Source organism: Mobula hypostoma, chromosome 5, assembly GCF_963921235.1.
Source record: "Mobula hypostoma chromosome 5, sMobHyp1.1, whole genome shotgun sequence".
NCBI lineage: Eukaryota > Metazoa > Chordata > Chondrichthyes > Myliobatiformes > Myliobatidae > Mobula > Mobula hypostoma.
Genome location: NC_086101.1, coordinates 121,667,849 through 121,690,290, shown reverse-complemented (window position 1 = coordinate 121,690,290; position 22,442 = coordinate 121,667,849). Strand labels below are relative to the sequence as shown.

General features: G+C 42.9%; 1 protein-coding gene across 3 annotated transcripts in view; it reads right to left on the bottom strand.

Moving 5' to 3' along the window:
* LOC134346982 (coiled-coil domain-containing protein 171-like) overlaps window positions 1-22,442 on the bottom strand; it is a 474,163-nt gene that overhangs the window by 298,520 nt on the left and 153,201 nt on the right. For all 3 annotated transcript variants that reach the window (XM_063048911.1, XM_063048912.1, XM_063048913.1), the window contains exon 14: window positions 9,558-9,725. In XM_063048911.1, coding sequence (XP_062904981.1) covers window positions 9,558-9,725 — 168 coding nt within the window. The remainder of the gene's footprint in view (window positions 1-9,557; window positions 9,726-22,442) is intronic.

Genomic DNA, 22,442 nt, shown 5'->3' with positions numbered 1-22,442 from the left:
TGTCTGTGTTCCCTCAACTTTCCCTTCATGAAGTCTACAATCAATTCCTTGGCTGAGTGCAAGGTTGTTGTTGCGATACCACACAACCAGCTGATCTATCCCACTCCTGTACGTCTTCTCATCCCAATCTGAAATTCTGCCAACAAAAGTTGTGCCTCCTCTACCTTTAGAAAACTCAGCTGTCCTGTTTTTGTGGTGGATGGTGAAGCCCTCGGGCTGTAGTGCTGCATCCAAAATGGTGGGGGTGAGCCATGTTTCCATGATGCAAGGCACACACCAGTCCCTGACGTCCTTCTGGTACTGCAATCTTGCTCAGAGGTCTTCAATTTTATTTTCCAGAGACTGTACATCTGCCAGCAGGATAGTAAGGAGTGGAGATCTAAGGGCTCTGTGTATCAATCATATTTGCAGACCAGCACGCATTCCTCATTTCCTTTTCCTTAAAGGGGAGCTGCACTAGCAAGCTAATTCTGCAGTCTAGAGTTCCTTGATTTTGAAGATTGCTAGATTTTTAAGTGTGCTTAATAATGTACCCATGACTGTGACTCCTAAATGGGAATATTTAATGATTCCCTTTGGAGCTGCACACCAAGAGTCGCCACTTATCGGCGCCACATTGGAAAGCTTGTAGGACAGTGTTAAACAGGCTCATTTTCAACAACAAACAAGAGAAAATCTGCAGATGATGAAAATCCAAACAACATACAGAATGCTGGAGGAACTCAGCAGGTCTTAGCGAGCATCTATGGAAAAGAGTACAGTTGATGTTCTGAGCCAAGACTCCGCATCAGGACTGGAAAAACAAAAAGTTGAGAAGTCAGAGCCAGAAGGTTGGGGGGTGGGGGGAATGGGAGAAAGAAACACAAGGTAGTAGGTAATAGGAGAAACCGGGAGGGGGGGTAGGAGTGCAGCAAGGAGCTGGGAAGTTAATTGACAAAAGAGATATTGGGCTGGAGAACGTGGAATCTGATAGCAGACAGAAGGCCATGGAAGACAGAAAAGGGGAAGGAGCACTTGAGAGAGGTGATGGGCAGGTAAGGAGATAAAGTGAGAGAGAAAAGTGGGAATGGGGAATGCTGATGTGGGGCGTGGGAGGGGGGAACACTACTGGAAGTTTGAGAAATCGATGTTCATGCCATCAGGTTGGAGGCTATCCAGACGGAATATAAGTGTTGCTCCTCCAACCTCAGTGTGGCCTCATTGCCAAAGTAGAGGAGGCCATGGACTGACAAGTCGGAATGGGAACAGGAAGTGGAATAAAAATGGGTGGCCACTGGGAAATCCTGTTTTTTCTGGCAAATGGAGCGTAGGTGCTCGCGAAGCAGTCTGCTACTCTACGTCGGATATACAGGGGGCCATACCTAGAGCACTGGATACAGTAGATGAACCCCAACAGACTTACAGGTAAAGTGTCACCTCACCTGGAAGGACTGTTTGGGGCCCTGAATAGTAGTAAAGGAGGAAGTGCAGGTGTAACACTTGTTCCACTAACTTCCCTGCCCTCAAATTTACCTGTTCCATTTCCGACACCTCCCTCCCCTCTCTCGTTCTGTCTCTGGAGACAGCTTATCTACTGATTTCTTTTATAAGCTCACTGACTCTCACAGCTACCTGGACTATACCCCCTCCTACCCTGTTACTTGAAAAAATGCCATTCCCTTCTCTCAATTCCTCCGTCCCCGCCACATCTGCTTGCAGGATGAGGCTCTTCATTCCAGAACTAAGGAGATGTCCTCTTTCTTCCAAGAAAGGGGCTTCCCTTCCTCCACCATCAACGCTACCCTCAACTGCATCTCTTCCATTTTTGCACATGTTTACTCTCACCCCATCCTCCTGCCATCCTACCAAGAATAGGGTTCTTCTTGTCCTCACCTACCATCCCACCAGCCTCTAGTGGTCCAGCACATAATTCTCCATAACTTCCACCATCTCTAATGGGATCCCACCACCAAGCACATCTTTCCTACCCGCCCCCCACTTTCTGCTTTCCGCAAATATCGCTCCCTATATGACACCCTTCTCCATTCGTCCCTCCCCATGATCTCCCTCCTGGCACTTATCCTTACAAGCAGAACAAGTGTTATACCTCCTGTACCTATACCTCCTCCCTCACTACCATTCAAGGTCCCAAAGAGTCCTTCAGATGAAGCAACACTTCACCTGTGAGTCTGTTGGGGTCATCTACTGTATCAGATGCTCCAGGTGTGGCCTCCTGTATATCAGTGAGACCCAACGTGAATTGGGAGACCACATCACCAGGCACCTACGCTCTGTCCGCCAGGAACAGCGGGATCACCCAGTGGCCAACCATTTTAATTCCACTTCCCATGCCCAGTTAAACATGTCAGTCTGTGGCCGCCTCGAATGCCATGATGAAGACACACTCAGATTGGAGGAGCAACACCTTATATTCTGTCTGGGTAGCCGCCAACCTGATAGCATGAACATCGATTTCTCAAACTTCTGATAATGCCCCCTCCCATCACCATTCCTCATTCCCATTTCCCTCTCTCTCCTTATCTTCTTACCTGCCCATCACTTTCCTCTGCTACTTCTCCCCCTTTTCTTTCTTCCCTGGCCTTCTGTCCTCTCCTATCAGATACCCCTTCTCTAGTCCTCTATCTCCTTTGCCAATCAGCTACCCAGCTCTTTACCCCTCCCCATTTTACCTATTACCTGCTATCTTGTGTTTCTTCACAACCACCCCCCCCCCCGCCCACCCTGCCTTCTTACTCAGACCTCATCTTTTTTTCTCCAGTCCTGGTGAAGGACCTCATCCCAAAATGTTGACTGTACTCTTTTTCCAAAGATGCTGTCTGGTCTGCTGAGTTCCTCCAGCATTTTGTGTGTGTTGATCTGTTAGAATATGACAATGTTAAGAAAGAGGATGTGCTGAACTTTTCAAAATCACTGGTGTCGTAGAGATGTACAACACAGAACTAGGACCTTTGGCCCATCCAGTGTATGCCAAAACCATTTAAACTGCCTACACCCATCTAGACTTGCACTGGGACCATAGCCCTCCACATCCCTACCATCCATGCACCTATCCAGACTTGGCTTAAACATTGAAATTAATCTTGCATACAACATTTGTAAAAAATTACTGGAAGTAAAAATTGGAGAAGTTGGAGAAATCAATGTTCATGCCATCAGGTGGGAGGCTACCTAGACAGAATATGAGGTGTTACTCCTTCACCCTGAAAGTGGCCTCATCATGACAAAAGTGATTGCATCATGGAGCATTGCTGTTGCTCCTCCTCCACTTCCCCTACATTTGCGCTCACCCCATCTTCCTGCCACCTTAATAGAGATAGTTCCTCTTGACCTCACCTACCACCCCATGAGTCTCCATATCCAACACATCACTCTCTGCAATTTTGCCATCTTCACAAGACCCTACCACCAAACACATCTTTGCCTCCCACAGGGGTGGCACCCTCCATGTTTTCCTTACCTATTTGTCCCTCCCCTCTGATCTCCCTACTGGCAAATATCCCTGCAAGCGGCAGAATTGTCAGGTGAACGATTAGTTTTTGTTGTACTACAGATAACGGTCTTTCGTGGGGGGGGGGGCTTTCCTATTGCTTGCTTGGTGGGTAGAGGGTGCTGATGCTTTTTTGCTGAAATAAGTGGGTGGGATGGGGGGGGGTCATGGCTTTGCTGCTGCTTGTGCATGGGAGGGGGGATTGGGGGGCTTTGGGGTTATAAGATTTTTACTGTCACTCATTTTTTGAGGCACTCCTTTGTTTTCGTAGATGTCTGCGAAGCACAAAAATTTCAGGTTGTATATTATCTGATATTAAATGGAACTATTGAAGAGATTCTGCAGATGTTGGAAATCCAGAGCAATGCACACAAGATGCTGGAGGCATTCAGCAGGTCAGGCAGCATCTATGGAGATGAATATACAGTCAATGTTTCAAGCCCAGACCCTTCTTCAGGACTGGGAAAGAAGGGGGAAAATGTAAGAAAAAAATGTAAAGAGGTCAAGGAGGATAGCTAGAAAATGATAGGTGAAGCCAGGTGGGTGGGAGAGGTAAAAGGCCAGAGATGGAATCTGATAGGAGAGGACAGTGGACCACAGGAAAAAGGGAAGAAGGAGGGATGCCAGAGGAAGGTGATAGGCAGGTGAGGAAAAGAGTTAAGAGACCAGAGTGGAGAATAGAAGAGGGAAAGGAAAGTGGAAAAAAAAATTAATGAAATGAGAAATCAATGTTCATGCCATCAGCTTAGAAGTCAGAATATGAGGTGCTGCTCCTCCAACCTGAGAGTTCCCTCATTGTGGCAAAGAGGAAGCCATGGACTGACATGTTAGAACGGGAATGGGAATAGGAAATAAAATGATTGGTCACCGAGAAATACCACTTTTGGCAAATGGAGAGGCAGTGCTCAACAAAGCAGCTCACCAATTGATGTCAGGTTTCACCAATGGAGAGGAGGCCGCGTCAGAAGCGCTGGCTACAATAGACGACCCTATCAGATTCACAGATGTAGTGTTGTCTCACCTGGAAGGACAAGTTTGGGGTCCTGAACGGAGGTAGCGGAGGAGGTCAATGAGCTTGCCAGGATATATGCCAGGAGGGAGATTAGTGGGATAGGACAAATGGCAAGGGATTCATGAAGGGAGCGATCCCTGCAGAAAGTGGAGAGTAGTAGGGGGGGAGGGATGTAAAGATGTGTTTGGTGGTGGGATCCCATTGAAAATGGCAGAAGCTATGGAGAATGATGTGTTGCATGCGGAGTCTAATGGGGGTGGTAGGTGAGAATAAGAGGAAATCCATTCCTGTTAAGGTGGTGGGAAGGTTTTGTGACAGCGGATGGGAGGAAATGGAAGAGTCGCAGGTGAGGGCAACATCAATGGTGGAGGAAGGGAAACTCAGTTCTTTGAAGGAGGAGGACACCTTTGATGTCTTGGAAATGAAAGCATTATCCTGGGAACAGATGCAGCTGAAGGAACTCAAAAATAAAAGGGAATAACATTTTTACAAGAGACAGGATGGGAAGAGGAAAAGTCAAGTCAGTTGTGGGAATGGGTAGTTTTATAAAAGATGATGGTAGACAGTTTTGTCTCTCCAGAGGTGAAGGCAGAGAGACTGAGAGAGGGGAGGGAGATGTCTTAAATGGACTAAGTGAATTTAAGGACAGGGTGGAAGTTGGAGGCAAAGTTGATGAAATTGATGAGTTCAGCATGGGTACATGAGGCAGCACCATAGCAGTAGTGCAGGGGAACATTACCAGGGACCAGGGAAGGCTTGGAACATGGACTACTTAGACAATGAAAAGGCAGTCATAGATGGATCCCCAGGCTACCCGTTGGGGTTTGGAGAAAGTGGCAGCAGCCTAAGGAGAAATTGATGAGGGTGAGGAGCAATTCTGCCAGACAGAGACGGCAGAAGAGGGTGGTGGTGACAGGAAACTGGTTGGTCTTTTGTTGAGAAAGAAATAGGGAGTTGATGGAAGATAGAGTATTGAGGGAAGTTAGAGTGCATAGGGAGTGGACATCCATGGTGAAAATGAGGTGGTCCAGGCCAGGGAATTGAAAGTTGTTGAGAAGAAGGGGTCCGGGCCAGGGAATTGAAAGCGGTGGTCAAGGCCAGGGAATTGAAAGTGTTGATCATTCATAACTTTTATCTTCAATAGCCTTAATTTATTTTCACTTATATTAACTTATCTTTGCAGATGATATGAATGTTGGTGGTGTTGTGAATAACATAGAAGACTGGCAAAGAATACTGTACAGCAGAATAGAAGATCAGTTGCAGATAGGGGCAGAGAGAGTTTAACACAGATGAAAGTGAAGTGTTGCACCTTGGTAGGTTAAATGTAAAGAAACAGTAACCTGTTAAGGGAAAGACACTTACAATACTGATGAGCAGAGAGATCTTAGGGTTCGAATTCATAGCTTTGAAAATGGCTACAGAGGTTGATAGGGTGGTTAAAAAGGCATAGGGCATGCTTGCCATTATTAGTTGAGGCACTGAGTTCAAAAGTCAGGAAGTTATGTTGCAGCTTTATAAAACTCTAGTTAGGCTGCATCTAGAGTAATGCAAACAGTTCTGGTCACCCTATAATAAGAAGGATATCAAGACTTGGAAGAGGATATTACCTGAATTAGAAGGTATGTACTATCATGAGAGGTGGGACAAATGTGGGTTACTTTCTCTGGAGCGGCATAGGCTAAGGGGAGATCTGATAGAGGTTTATAAGACCCTGAGAGGCACAGATAGCATACAAAAACAGTATCTTCTTCCCAGGGTTGAAATACCGGAGGACATGCATTTAAGGTGAGAGGGAGTAAGTACAAAGGAGATGTGAGGGGCAACTAGATGAGAGTTACTGGGGGTGGGGGGGGGGCGGAGGATGGGAATCAGAGCACCAGTATAGAGAGTGGACTAGTTGTAGAGAAAGATATTGTTAAGCCTACATACAAAGTCAGGGATCAAAAGGTCGAGCATGGTGGGACTAATTTACTGAGCTGCATATATTTCAATGCACGGAGCATTGTAGGAAAGGCAGATGAGCTTAGCGCGTGGATCAGCATGTAGAATTATGATAGTGCAGACATTAATGAGAATTGGTTGCAGATGGGGCAGAACTTGTCACCTCACTATAGGAAGGATGTGGAAGCATTGGAAAGGGTACAGAGGAGATTTACCAGGATGCTGCCTGAATTTAGAGAGCATGCATTATGATCAGAGATTAAGGGAGTTAGGGCTTTACTCTTTGGAGAGAAGGAGGATGAGAGGAGACATGATAGAGGTGTACAAGATAATAAGAGGAATAGACAGAGTGGATAGCCAGCGCCTCTTCCCCAGGGCACCACTGCTCAATACAAGAGGACACAGCTTTAAGGCAAGGGGTGGGAAGTTCAAGGGGGATATTAGAGGAAGGTTTTTTTACTAAGAGAGTGGTTGGTGCATGGAATGCACTGCCCGAGTCAGTGGTGGAGGCAGATACACTAGTGAAGTTTAAGAGACTACTGGACAGGTATATGGAGGAATTTAAGGTGGGGGCTTATATGGGAGGCAGGGTTTGAGGGTCGGCACAACATTGTGGGCTGAAGGGCCTGTACTGTGCTATACTATTCTATGTTCTATGTTTAACTAGCAACTCAATGTTCCAGGGTTCTGTTGTTTCAGAGGCGATAGAGTGGGAGGGATTAAAGGGGGAAGGGTGGCATTACGAGTCAGGGAAATTGTCACAGCAGTGCTCAGTCGGAACAGACTGGAAAGCTCATCTATTGAGGGTTTTAAGGTAGAACGGAGGAATAAGAAAGGTATGACCACATTAAAGGATTATATTACAGACCACCCAGCAGTCTGCAGGATTTACAGGAGCAAATATGTAGAGAAATCGCAGACTGTTGCAAGAAACAGAAGATTGCGATAGTCCACTTATTGATTGGGACTCCCATACTATAAAAGAACTAGATAGGACAGAGCTTGTCAAGTATGTCCAGGAAAGTTTCCTTAATCAGTACATTGAAGTCCCAGTGAGAGTGGGCAACACTTTAGCTCCTATTAGGGAATGGGACAGAAGTTTGTTTCGGGGAACACTATGCACCTGGTGATCATAATGCCATTAGTTTTAAGGTAATTATGGAAAAAGACAGGTCTGGTCCTTGGGTTGAGATTCTAAACTGGAGAAAGACCAATTTTAATGGTATCAGAAAGGATCTGGTACGTGTAGACTGGGTCAAGTTGCTTTCTGGAAAAAGTGTATTTGGTAAGTGGAAAGCCTTCAAAAGTGAAATTTCGAGAGTAGAGATTGTATGTTCCTGTCAAAATAAAAAGTAAGGATACCAGATTTAGGGAATCTTGGTTTTCAAGGGATATTGAGGTCCTGGTTAAGAAAAAGAAGGGGGTACATAGCAGGTATATGCAGGCTGGAAAAAATGAGGTACTTGATGAGTATAAGAAATGCAAGAGAACACTTCAGGAAATCAGGAGGGCTAAAGGAAGGCATGAGGTTGCTCTAGCAGGCAAAGCGAAGGAGTATCCCAAGGGCTTCTACAGATATATTAAGAGCCAAAGGATAGCAAGGCACAAAATAGGTCCTCTGGAAGATCAGAGTGGTAATCTATGTGTGGAGCTGAAAGAAAGAGGGGAGATCACAAATGGATTTTTTGCATCTGTACTTACTCATGAGATAGGTACATGAGATGGGCACAGAGTCTATAGGTGTGAAGTAATGCAGCAGCAAGATCATGGACCCTATAGAGATTTCAGAGGAGTAGGTGCTTGCTGACTTCAGGGAAATCGGAGTGGATAACTTTCCAGGGCTTGACTATGTGTTCGCTTAGACCCTCTGGGTGGCGAGTGCAGAAATTGCAAGGGCACGAGCAAAGATATTTAAAACATTCTTAGCCATGGGTGAGGTGCTGGAGGATTGAAGGATAGCTAACGTTGTCATCGGTATCAACAATCTGGATGATAATGTGGTTAACTAGATCAACAAATTTGAGGTTGACACCAAGATGGGGTGTAGTAGACAGCGAGGGAGACTATCAAAGCTTGCAGCAGGTGAAACAGGACCAGCTGGTGAAATAGGCCGAAAAATGGCAGATTGAATTTAATGCATCCGAGTGTGAAGTGTTGCATTTTGGGAGGACTACCCCAGAGTAGGTCTTACGTGGTGAGTGGCATGGCACTAAGCAGTGCTGAAAAACAGACGATTTCTTGAAAGGGGCATCGCGGGTGAAGAAAGCTCTTGGCTCATTGGCCTTCATAAATCAATATATTGAGCACAGGAGTTGGGATGTGATGTTGAAATTGGCGGAGCTACAACGGCGCGAGAGAGCAGCTTCTTCAAGCTCCACGCGCCACAAGCGCGAAAAGGAACAAAGACATTTAGATAGGCATGTGAGTGTGAGGGAAATGGAAGGATATGGACATTGTGTAGGCAGAAGGGATTAGTTTGGTTGGTCATTTGATTACTACTATAATTGGTTTGGAAGAGTATTGTGGACTGAAGGGCCTGTCCCTTTTCTGTACTATGTTCTATGTTCTGTTCAGAATTGTAAATGATGGGAATTTGAGATGGAAAAGTAAACATTAAATGTGTTGTGGACATATAAATATTAATCAAATTAAACACAGAGACAGATAGTATGGACCTGATTTTATATAAATTATCTAGTAGGTGTATATTGTCTTGCTATGTTTTGAATAAAGTTTCATTTCAACACTGGAAAGAAAAAGCAAATGCTTTGTATTTTCTTCTTGTTAAAACTTAGATTTTAATTTCTTAATTAGGTCCCTGTAGCTAATATTGTCATGAAATTAGCAAATCTAAGTTAAAGTATACAACTACTTTAAGATTTGTTTGTCAGATGAATGGTACTTGGATAATTTACTCATACTTCAGTTACATTTGCATGCCTTAAGGAGAGGGATCAAACTGCATCTGAGACAAATTATAATTAATGTTTGTAAATCATTAAATAAAAAATTCTTTTTAAAATTAATTAATTAGCAAGTTTTTTGTTTAAAATCATGCTGTAGCACAGACAAATGTCACTAGATTTGGCTTAAAACTTAAAATCTTAGCGTTACCTTTTCATTGGCCTTGTTAAGATCGGAAATGAGGGTATCAACATTTTCTTGCAGAATAGAGCAGAGTTCCGTCCAGGAGAATTTTGCCAGCATGCCGTCTTGTTGTTTCATGACTACACATCCTGCCATTAGACGCTGGTACAAGCTGTGAAGGAAGGCCAGTTTTTCCTGTGAGAAAACATACCAGTTTTACTACAATAGTGGTCCAAAAATGCTGCAAACAGCAGGGAAGAAGGCATAAAACATCAAATTAAAATTTTAAATTAAATACAGCTACAATTAGTAACTGAGAACAGAAACGAATGACTTGACATGGACATAGCCCAATAAACAACTCAATACATTAATTAAATGTATTGAGCAGTGAGATTTTTCCTAGTCATAGTCATACTTTATCGATCCTGGGGGAAATTGGTTTTCGTTACAGTAGCACCATAAATAATAAATAGTAATAGAACCATAAATAGTTAAATAGTAATATGTAAATTATGCCAGTAAATTATGAATAAGTCCAGGATCAGCCTATTGGCTCAGGGTGTCTGACCCTCCAAGGGAGGAGTTGTAAAGTGATGGCCACAGGCAGGAATGACTTCCTATGACACTCTGTGCTGCATCTCGGTGGAATGAGTCTCTGGCTGAATGTACTCCTGTGCCCACCCAGTACATTATGTAGTGGATGGGAGACACTGACCAAGATGGCATGCAACTTAGACAGCATCCTCTTTTCAGACACCACTGTGAGAGAGTCCAGCTCCATCCCCACAACATCACTGGCCTTACGAGGAGTTTGTTGATTCTGTTGGTGTCTGCTACCCTCAGCCTGCTGCCCCAGCACACAACAGCAAACATGATAGCACTGGCCACCACAGACTCGTAGAACATCCTCAGCATCGTCTGGCAGATGTTAAAGGACCTCAGTCTCACCATGGTACTGACACCATCCGGTCCTGCAGCCTTGCTTGGGTTGAGACGTTTCAACTGTCTTCTCACCTGTTCAGCTGTGAAGCCCACCGTGGTGGTTTCGTGTGGGGAAGGGGTATAGTCATGAGAGCAGGGTGGGGGACTGTGAGGAGGGGTAGGAGGGGAGAGTGGAATATGTGTTGGTTGGGGGCCGACAACAGATGGCTCATGTGGGGGATGGGCAGGGGCCACAATGTCAAATCTGTTAAAGAACAGGTTAAGTTCTTAGCCCTGTCCACACTGCCTTCAGCTCCTCTGTGCCGGAACCCAGTGATGGTCCTCAGCCCCCTTCAGACCTCTCTCATGTTGTTCTGCTGGAGTTTCCACTCAAGCTTCCTCCTGTACCTGTCTTTAGCCTCCCTGATCCTGGCTTTCAGGTCCCTCTGTATTGCCCTCAGCTCCTCCCTATTTCCATCTCTAAACGCCCTCTTTTTAGCGTTCAGGATGTCCTTAATGTCCTTTGTCACCCATGGCTTGTTATTTGAATAACAAACGACAGTCCTTGTCGGAACATTGCAGTCCACACAGAAGTTGATGTAATCAGTGATGCACTCTGTGAGCCCATCAATATCCTCTCCATGTGGCTCACAGAGTGCCTGCCAGTCTGTCACCTCAAAACAACCCTGGAGCACCTCATAAGCCTCCTCCAATCGTTTTCTCACTGTCCTCGAGGTTGCAGGTTTACTCTTCACCAGAGGCACGTAGCAGGGTTTTAGATGCACCAGGTTGTGATCTGACCTTCACAGTGGGGGGAGGAGAGAGGAGCTGTATGCAACTTTAACGTTAGCGTACATCAAATCCAGGGCCCTCTCCCCTCTGGTTGTACAGCTCACATACTGCGTGAAGTTGGGCAGTGTTCTAGCCATGGTAACCTGGTTGAAGTCACCCAAGATGGTAATGAGGGCACTCGGGTGCTGGGTTTGTAATCTGGCTATGACGGTATAAATGATGTTACACGCCGATGTCGGGTTGGCAGAGGGAGGGATGTACACAACAACTACAATTGCATGCGAGATTTCCCTTGGCAAATAATATGGCCGGAGTCCAACAGCAAAAAGTTCAATATCCAGGCTACAGACACGTTCCTTTCAATACCTCTTTGTAATTATGGATGAACTGAGTCTAGTTCTAGAACCATATTTCATGAATATAGCCATCTGAGGACAAGCAACCACATCGATTATATATGTACTTGGGTAATTCACCAAGCAGTGCTCAGATAATAGAGAAAATGTGTTTAAAATACAACTAAAGATCACTGACTTGCCTTCCATTTGCTGCTATAAAATAAACTACTAAGTATTCTGACGAAACTGTCAACCTGCAACTGTAACTCTTTACTTCTCTTTATAGATGGGGCTTTACTTGCACCTATTTCCAGCATTTTCTATGTTTTTTATCAATATTACAGTTTGTTACACATCTTTAAATCTACATGACATTCCACCTTATTACAAACTTGTAAGTCACAAAGGCTTGAACACATCTGCCTCAAACATTTAAACATGCTGTCCTGGTCAGTAAACAATTGGCAACCCTCGTGTAATCTAGAGAGTATACCATGTTTTCCCCACGGCAACATTTGACTAGCATATATTGACATCAGAAAAATTGAATCCAGTACTTAGTCAAATAAAAAAAATCACTGAACCATAAGGAATTCAAGACCTACCTACCAATTAAAAATAATGTTAAACTATTCATAAATGTAATATTATGGATCTTAGCAACATGCAGCACTACTGGTTGGCCCTCCTCATTCATGGAGACGTACTGTATCCATACGAATCCCATTTACCTACATTGGGCCTATATCCCTTCACATTCCTTTCCATTCAGAGTAAGTACTTGTCTACCTGTCCATAGCTTTCAAATGTTGTAATTGTAGCTGGCTCCACAACTTCCTCTAGCAGCTTGTTCCAGATATTTACTATCCTCTGCATGAAAAACTTACCCATCACATTTCGTTCAATTTTCTCACCACTCACATTAGATCTACAGTATGCCTGCTAATTCTGGATTGTCCTGCCCTAGGATTCTGGAAAATATCTCTGACTACCTAGTGCAGTATATCTACGCCCCTCATAATTTTATGAAACTCAAAACATTATCCTTCAGCATCCTTCTTTCACATGACTCTGCTTATCCAATCTCTTCCTATAACTACAGCCTTGCATTCCAAGCAATATTCTGGTGAATCCCTTCTGAATTCATTTTATTGTTATCATATTCTTCCTGTAATGTTTCAATCAGTACCAGTACAAGACAATCCAAGTGCAGCATGGCATTCCAACTCCTAAACTCACTGCCTCAGCCTATGAAGGTAAGCATAAAAAATGCATTTTTTATTTCCCTATCTACATGTGTCACCACTTTCAAGTTGCTATGCAATTGCACTCCAAGGTCTCTCTGTATACCTAAGATCCTCACTACATACTCCATATGCCGTACCAGAATTTGACTTCACGAAATACATTATCTCTGCATTAAATTCCATTTTTAATTGAGATATAGCGTGGAATAGGCCCTTCCAATCCTTCGAGCCACACCACCCAACAACCCCCGGTGTAATCCTAGCCTAATCATGAGACAATTTAAAATGGCCGATTAACCTACTGTGGGAGGAGACTGGAGCACCCGGAGAAAACCCACAGAATCACGGGGAGGACGTACAGACCCCTTACGGGCAGTGGCGGGAATTGAACCCGGGTCACTGGTATAGTAAAGAACTGAGCTAACCACTACACTACACCCAGGGATTCACCGATATTACTTGGAATGGGGGGCTATAGCTGCAAGAGATCAGATAAGCAAAGTTTATTATCACATGAAGGAAGGATGCTGACAGATAACATATTGAGTTTCATAAAATTATGAGGGGCATATATATAATAGGTAGTCAGAGACTTTCTCAGAATCTTAAGGTGGCATTTGCCACCACTTCACCTATCAAATCTGGTTGAAGGTCACCGTTTGAAGTAGTGAGTGAGGGAGAGAAACATCTTGCAGGGCGGGAGTCATTTAAAAACTGCAAGCCTTGCTGGGGGTGAGTCACTGTATTAAGCAGTGAGTGAGGGAGCGACATCAAGAAAGGAGGTGTAAAAGGAGTGGCCAGTGTGTGAGTGGCGCAGTGTTAGAATGGTCTGGCTTTGGCTCAACAGGTTTAGTCATGCAAAGATGTGGCTCTAAGTAAGTTTGCAGTCAGTTTTTTTTCCCTGCTAATACATAGCTAGTGCACTGGGAATGGGTCCAGAGAATGGTATGTTTCTTGTGTGAGATGTAGGAAATTTGGGAGACGTGTAGTCCCCGATAACTACATTTGTACGCATTGGACTGAGCTGCAGCTCAAGGACCTTCAGCACATACTGGAGAATGAGGAGATGATAGATAGGAGCTACAGGGGGTCAGTAACCCCTTAGTTGCACAAGGTCATGCAAAGTGAGTTCAGGGAAATGGGTGCTAAGTTAAAGGAGAAGACCCCCAAGGTTGTAATTTCAGGATTGTTACCCGTTCCATGTGCTAGTGAGGCCAGAACTAAGAATGTCATACAGTTTAACATGGAGCTAAGGAGTTGGTGCAGGACAGAGTGATTCAGATTTTTGGATGATTGGGCAATCTTCCAGGTAAGGTGAAACCTGTACAGAAGGGGTGGTTTGCATCCGAACTGGACAGGGACTAATATCCTGGCAGGAAACATAGAAACATAAAAAATAGGTGCAGGAGTAGGCCATTCAGCCCTTCGAGCCTGCACCACCATTCAGTATGATCATGGCTGATCATCCAACTCAGAACCCTGTACCAGCCTTCCCCCCATACCCCCTTATCCCTTTAGCCACAAGGGCCATATCTAACTCCCTCTTAAATATAGCCAGTGAACTGGCCTCAACTGTTTCCTGTGGTAGAGAATTCCACAGATTCACCACTCTCTGTGTGAAGAAGTTTTTCCTAATCTCAGTCCTAAAAGGCTTCCCCTTTATCCTCAAACTGTGACCCCTCGTTCTGGACTTCCTCATCATCGGGAACAATCTTCCTGCATCTAGCCTGTCCAATCCCTTTAGGATTTTATATGTTTCAATACAATCCCCCTTCAATCTTCTAAATTCCAACGAGTAGAAGCCTAGTCGATCCAGTCTTTCATCATATGAAAGTCCTGCCATTCCAGGAATCAATCTGGTGAACCTTTTTTATACTCCCTCTATGGCAAGAATGTCTTTCCTCAGATTAGGGGACCAAAACTGCACACAATACTCCAGGTGTGGTCTCACCAAGGCCTTGTACAACTGCAGTAGTACCTCCCTGCTCCTGTACTCGAACCCTCTTGCTATGAATGCCGGGAAGGTTTGCTAGTGCCGACAGGGGGATTAAACTAGAGCTGCAGAGGGATGCTAACCAGTGCGCCAGAACAGTTAGTGAAGTGGTTGTGGAGAAAGATGTTGTTAAGCCTACATTCAAGGTCAGGAATCAAAAGGCTGAGCATGCAGGGAATAATTTGTGAGCTGTGCATATTTCAATGCAAGGTGTATTGTACAAAAGGCAGATCAGCACATGGAATTATGACATTGGTTGCAGGACTGACAGCTTAATGTTCCGGGATTCCGTTGGCATAATAAAGCGGGAGGGATTAAAGGGGAAGAGATGGCATTCCTAGTCAAGAAAAATGTCTAGAGAGGCTTTATAGATAAAATTGAGGAATGAGAAAGGTATGACTGCATCAGTGGGATTTAGAGAAGCAAATTTGTAGAAGGATATGTCTGTTGCAAGAAACACAAGGTACAGTACAAGAAACAGTTGGTGATTTTAACTCTACATACTGATTGAAACTCTCGTACTGTAAAAGGACTAGATGGGGGAAAAGTATGTCAGATGTATTTAGGAAAGTTTCCTTAATCAGTACATAGAAGTCCAAACTAGCAGGAGGGTGATACTACAACTCCGATTAGGACATTAGACAGGACAGGTGACAGTAGTCTGTGTAGGGAAAACCTTGCATCTTAGGATCATAAAGCCATTAGTTTCAAGGTAATTATGGAAAAAGATATGTCAGTTCCTCAGGTTGAGATTCTAAATAGGAGAAAGGCCAATTTTGATGGAATCGGAAAGGATCTGGTAAGCATGGACTGGAACAGATTGTTTTCTGGAAAAGATATACTTGGTAAATGGAAGTGAAAGATGAAGTAAATGAAGGTCTTCAGAAGTGAAATTTTGAGAGTACAGACTTTGATATTGAGCCCTGATTAAGAAAAAGAAGGGGGTGCATAGCAGACACAGACAGGCATGAACAAATGAGGTACTTGAGGAGTACAAGAAATGGGAGAAAACACTGAAGAAGGAAATCTGGAGGACTTGAAGATGACATGAGGTTGCTCTAGCAGTCAAGGTGAAGGAGAATGCTCAAGGCTTCTATAGATATTTTAAGAGCAAAAGAATAGCAAGGGACAAAATTGGTCCTCTGGAAGATCACAGTGCAGTTTATGCGTGAAGTCAAAAGAGAGAGGAGAGATCTTAAATGGATTTTTTGCATCTTTATTTCCTCAGGAGACAGACACATAGTCTATAAGATGTGAGGAAATATAGCAGCAAGGCAATGAACCCAATACAGATTACACAGAAGGTGTTTTCTGTCTTCAGTCAACTTAGGGTGGATAAATCCCCAGGGCCTGACAAGGTGTTCCCTCAGACCTGAGAGAGGCTAGTGCAGAAATAGTAGGGGCCCTAGCAGAGATATTTAAATATCTATAGCCATGGGCAAGATGCCAGTGGATAGCTAATGTTGTTGCTTGTCATCTACATCAACAATCCAGATGATAATGTGATAAAAATTTAAACAAAATTGGCAGGGGGTACATTCAAGGCAGTAGTGAGGGAAATGAGAAGCTGGAAGTTGATACTGAAGTTAGTAACTGCAGGTCCAATAGACAACACTAGCAGGAGCATGGCATGGAGTGAGGAAAGCCTGCTGGATTAAATATATTTACTTCAATGCAAGAGGCCTGAAAGGTAAGATAGATCAACTCAGGGCATACATATGTAGATATATAGGACTGGGATATGAGAGTCATTACAGAAACACACGTAAGGCAGCTTACTATTCTGGGGTAAAGGAGCTATAATTAAAATAGAGATAGAGGAAAAGGGGAATTGGAAGTAGCATTTTTAATTAGGAAAACGTCATGGCAATAATCTGTGATGGAATTACTAAGAGATCATCCTGTTAAACGTTATGGGTGGAACTGAGAAATAAGGGTACAGTATACCGTCGCCCATCCCTCCTGATTGAATGAGGGCTAACAAATCAGGTTTCTGCTGTCCCACCTTGTTTACAATTGAATTCCAGGTCTTACTTTGTGGATGGTATTAATCCAGTATTGCTTCAGGATCCTGGGGATCCTTCCAAAAACCATGAAAATATAGGGAAGATAGGTGGTAGTGACAGGTTTCCCAATTTTTCGGTTGGTCCTTTTAAGGGCCCAATGATTTCCTTCACCTTGTAGCCATTCTGTAGTAACGTAGTGTGTTATCGTCTTATTTCCTCGTGGAGATTCTCCGGGTCCGAAATAGTTAATCAAAGTAGAAAGAACCGCTCTACTTTGGGAGGTGGCTGTTTACAGAGCTCTCTGTGAAGGCGGAGCAGTGTATATCAGCCAGACAGGATGCATGGTGGAAACCTGCATCAAGGAGCACAGAAGGTGTATCCATTTGGATTGCCTGGAGAAACTGGCAATAGCAGTTTATATTCACAATGGCCATAGGATTGACTCTGACGGCACAAAACTATGTGTCCCATGCCAATAGCTTTTGGGCCTGCCTGGTGAAGGAAGCCATTGAAATAGAACTAGAGGAAAAGAATTTTAACAAAGACAAAGGTCTCACTTTAAGAAGGAAATGGAATTAAGCCCTATTATATCTAACTTTTTCTTTCAACCATCTGTTATAGATCAAGCTTTTTTGGTATGGAAAACGAAGGGTATATTAAGCTTTCATAATTCATTTTTGGATAGCTGTTTTATGTCTTTTGAACAGTTATCTAATAAATATAATTTGCCTAGATCTCATTTTTTCAGATATCTACGAATTAGAAACTTTTTAAATACTAAGTTACCTACATTTCCAACTTTATATCCATCTTCATATCCATTTGATACCACAGAAAAAATTTTAGGTTTAAATCCTTATCAGAAGGGTTTAATAGCAATCATTTATGATTTAATTATGAAAATAAATTCAGGTATATCTGATAAAATTAAGACTGAATGGGAAAGGGAACTTCAACTTCATTTACCTACAGAAAAATGGGAATTCTTTTTTCAGTTAGTTAACCTGTCCTCTTTATGTGCTAAACATACATTGATACAATTTAAGGTGATACATAGGGCTCATATGTCCAAAGATAAATTAGCACATTTTTATTCTCATATAAGCCCTATTTGTGATAGATGTCATTCTGAAGTTGCTTCCTTGACTCATATGCTCTGGTCTTGCCCTTTTTTGGATACATATTGGAAAGATATCTTTGATATTATTTCTACAGTTCTGTATATTGATTTACAACCTCACCCCATGACTGCAATTGTTGGGTTACCAATGATGGAAAATAGTTACTTAACTCCTTCAGCCTGCCAGATGATTGCATTCCTTACATTAATGGCTAGAAGATCTATTTTATTGAATTGGAAAGAGGTCAATCCTCCTACTACATTTCAATGGTTTTCTCTAACTATATCTTGCTTAAATTTAGAGAAAATCAGAAGTGGCACCTCTGATCCTTCGGTTAAATTTGAAGAAACTTGGAGACCATTTATTCAACATTTTCACATGATGTAGTTTGACCTTTTTCGAATCCTTTTTTTAAAATAAAAATATACAGATAGAGGAGTGGAGTTAACGACATTAATGATTGTATCTGATGTAATATGTTAGCCCAACTTTGTTTTAGTTCAGTCTAGTTTTGCTTAGCTTAATTTAGTGTGTATTTTTTTCTTTTCTAGTTTGTGTTCTTTTTTGAGTTTTTTTTCCATTTATCCTTTACCATGTTCAATTATATTTAGAGTTGGGGAGATCTAACCTACTTGTACTATCAGCAATTTTATATTTGCAAATGTTAGCTACTAATAATGTAATCCCATTCTGTTTATTAATATTATTGTTATGTTTATAATTTTGAAAATTAATAGAAACATAGAAAATAGGTGCAGGAGTAGGCCATTCAGCCCTTCGAGTCTGCACCACCATTCAGTATGATCATGGCTGATCATCCAACTCAGAACCCTGTACCAGCCTACCCTCCATACCCCCTGATCCCTTTAGCCACAAGGGCCATATCTAACTCCCTCTTAAATATAGCCAATGAACTGGCCTCAACTGTTTCCTGTGGCAGAGAATTCCACAGATTCACCACTCTGTGTGAAGAAGTTTTTCCTAATCTCGGTCCTAAAAGGCTTCCCCTTTATCCTCAAACTGTGACCCCTCGTTCTGGACTTCCCCAACATCGGGAACAATCTTCCTGCATCTAGCCTGTCCAATCCCTTTAGGATTTTATATGTTTCAATCAGATCCCCCCTCAATCTTCTAAATTCCAACGAGTATAAGCCTAGTTCATCCAGTCTTTCATCATATGAAAGTCCTGCCATCCCAGGAATCAATCTGGTGAACCTTCTTTGTACTCCCTCTATGGCAAGGATGTCTTTCCTCAGATTAGGGGACCAAAACTGCACACAATACTCCAGGTGTGGTCTCACCAAGGCCTTGTACAACTGCAGTAGTACCTCCCTGCTCCTGTACTCGAATCCTCTCGCTATGAATGCCAGCATACCATGCGCCTTTTTCACCGCCTGCTGTACCTGCATGCCCACTTTCAATGACTGGTGTATAATGACACCCAAGTCTCGTTGCACCTCCCCTTTTCCTAATCGGCCACCATTCAGATAATAATCTGTTTTCCTGTTTTTGCCACCAAAGTGGATAACTTCACATTTATCCACATTAAATTGCATCTGCCATGAATTTGCCCACTCACCTAATCTATCCAAGTCACCCTGCATCCTCTTAGCATCCTCCTCACAGCGAACACTGCCGCCCAGCTTCGTGTCATCCGCATACTTGGAGATGCTGCATTTAATTCCCTCATCCAAGTCATTAATATATTGTAAACAACTGGGGTCCCAGCACTGAGCCTTGCGGTACCCCACTAGTCACTGCCTGCCATTCTGAAAAGATCCCGTTTATTCCCACTCTTTGCTTCCTGTCTGCCAACCAATTCTCTATCCACATCAATACCTTACCCCCAATACCGTGTGCTTTAAGTTTGCACACTAATCTCCTGTGTGGGACCTTGTCAAAAGCCTTTTGAAAATCCAAATATACCACATCCACTGGTTCTCCCCTATCCACTCTACTAGTTACATCCTCAAAAACTTCTATGAGATTCGTCAGACATGATTTTCCTTTCCTTTCACAAATCCATGCTGACTTTGTCCAATGATTTCACCGCTTTCCAAATGTGCTGTTAAAAAGATTGGAAAAGAAAGAACTGGAATTCAATTATAAACAAGTTGGAACAGCAGAAACCTGACTGGAAGAGGACTAACCAATCAGTGGAACAGACGACAGGGTTATAAATACCACCAGACTAGACATACCCAGGCATCATCCCTGATAAGGATGGCAGAGTTTGCTGTCAAAGCGTTGGTTAAAATCGATACCTGTATCTGGGTGGAACCCCAAGAAGAGTTTATTCATCATATATGCTGGGAAAGCACTGGATCCTTTTTGAAATGCTGAGATTTCAAAGTCTGCGTATTCCTGAAGTTCACGAGTTAAGGGCAAGACAGGAAGACAGGCAAGGTCAGGTACAGGCCTATTACAAGCTGAGTCTCTAAACTAAACTTGAAGGTACAGTAGATAAATTTCCAGGGCCTGATCAGTTATATCCTAGAAAACTGCGGGAAGCTAGAGCAAAATTGCAATATGCCTGCCTAAGATATAGTGATGGGTGAAGTGCCAGAAGCCAGAAAGTGGCTGATGTTGTGTCTTTATTTAAGAAGGCCTGCAAAGAGAAAAAAATAACTTTTTAAACAAGAAGCCTAACACCTGCATTGGGTAATTTATTGGTTACAGATTATGAAGGATAAGGTATGCACACAGCTGAAGTTGGTTAGCGATAGTCAGCATAGCTTTGTGCTTGGGAGATGATATCACAAATTTGATTGAGTTTTTGAAGAAGTGACCAGTAGGTCAATGAGGGAAGGGAAGTAGTCTCTATGGACTTCAGCAAGGCCTTTGATAAGTTCCATATGGTAGGCTGAACTGGAAGTTTAGATTGTACATGACCAGGGAAAGATACTTAATACAGAACTGGCATGATAGGAGGAAGCAAAGGGTGAGGGTGGAAGGGTGCTCATCGGTCTGGAGGTTCATGACTGGTGTTGTGCTTCAGGGGTCAGTGCTAGGTCCAATGTTGTTTTTCCATCAATATCAACAATATGGATGAGAATATAAAGTGCATGGTTATTAAGTTTACAGACGACACCAAAAGCAAAATCTTAATATTTTTCCAATGGAGTTTAATAGGTTCTTAATAAAGAAGGGGTGAAAGGTCACTAAGAGTACATTGGGATACAGAGTTCAGAAATAGAATCAGGTTTCATATCTCTGGCATATGTCATGAAATGTGTTGTTTTGCGGCAGCAGACATTGCAATACATAATAAATGAACTATAAGTTACAATAAGAAATATATATAAAATTAAATTAAGTAGTGCAAAAAGAGAACAAAAAAAAGGAAAAAAAAAGTGAGGTAGTTCACATGGGTTCACATGGGCCCATGCACAAATCTGATGGGGGAGGGGATGAAACTGTTCCTAAACATTGAATGTGTGTCTTCAGGCTCCTGCACCACCTCCTTGATGGAAGCAACCAGCTGATCTATGTCACTCCTGTACACATCCTTGTCGCCATCTAAAATTCTGCCAACAATAGCGTCATCGACAAATTTATAAATGGTGTTTGAGCTGTGCTTAGCCATGCAATTGTGGGTGCAGAGACAGTACAGTTACAACCAGATCAACCATCAACTTTTAAGTGGTAGACAGACAGCACATGAACACTCTTCAGCCCAAGATGCTGTGCTAAGTTAAACATCTAACTAAATTAACCCCTTCTGATTAATTTACACAATGAACACATCCCTCCATTCTCTGCACATCCATGTAGCTATGTAAGCACCTCTTAAATGCCCCCATATTTGCTTTCACCACCACCCCCAAGAAACACATTCGGATACCCACCACTCTTACATGTTCCAAACTTGCTCTACGTGTCTCCTTTGAACTTACACTGCTCTCACTTTAATTGCAAGCCCACAAGCCCACTTTGAACCTGGGAAAAATATACCAACTGTCTACTCAATCTATGCCTCGCATAATCTTATAAACCCAAGTTTGTCTAACAACTCCTCAGAACACATGCCTTCTAATCCAGGTAACATTCTGAAAAATTTCTTCAGCCCCCTTTATAAAGTCTCCACCTCCTTTCTCTAATGGAGTGACCAGAAACAAAGGACAAACTAGTTTTATATAGCTGTAACACAGCTTCCTAACTCTTGCACTCAAATGCATTGACTAATAAAGACAAGCACGCCATATGTCTTCTTTAGCACCCTATCAACCTGTGCAACCATTTTTAGAGAGCTATGGACTTGGATGCCAAGATCCCTCTATATATCAACAATGTGAAGGATATTGTCCCTTTATATTTGATCTCCCAAAATGCAATACCTTAAATACAGATTAAAATCTGTATTTTCTCCACCCATACAGTGGAGCAACAGCCAGTCTGGAAATCTGGCAAGAACAAATGATGTTGGGAATGGTGAGGGTGGAGCGCTCCAGTAGGGGTGTAGGACAGGTGGCAGAGGAACAGTAGGGTAGG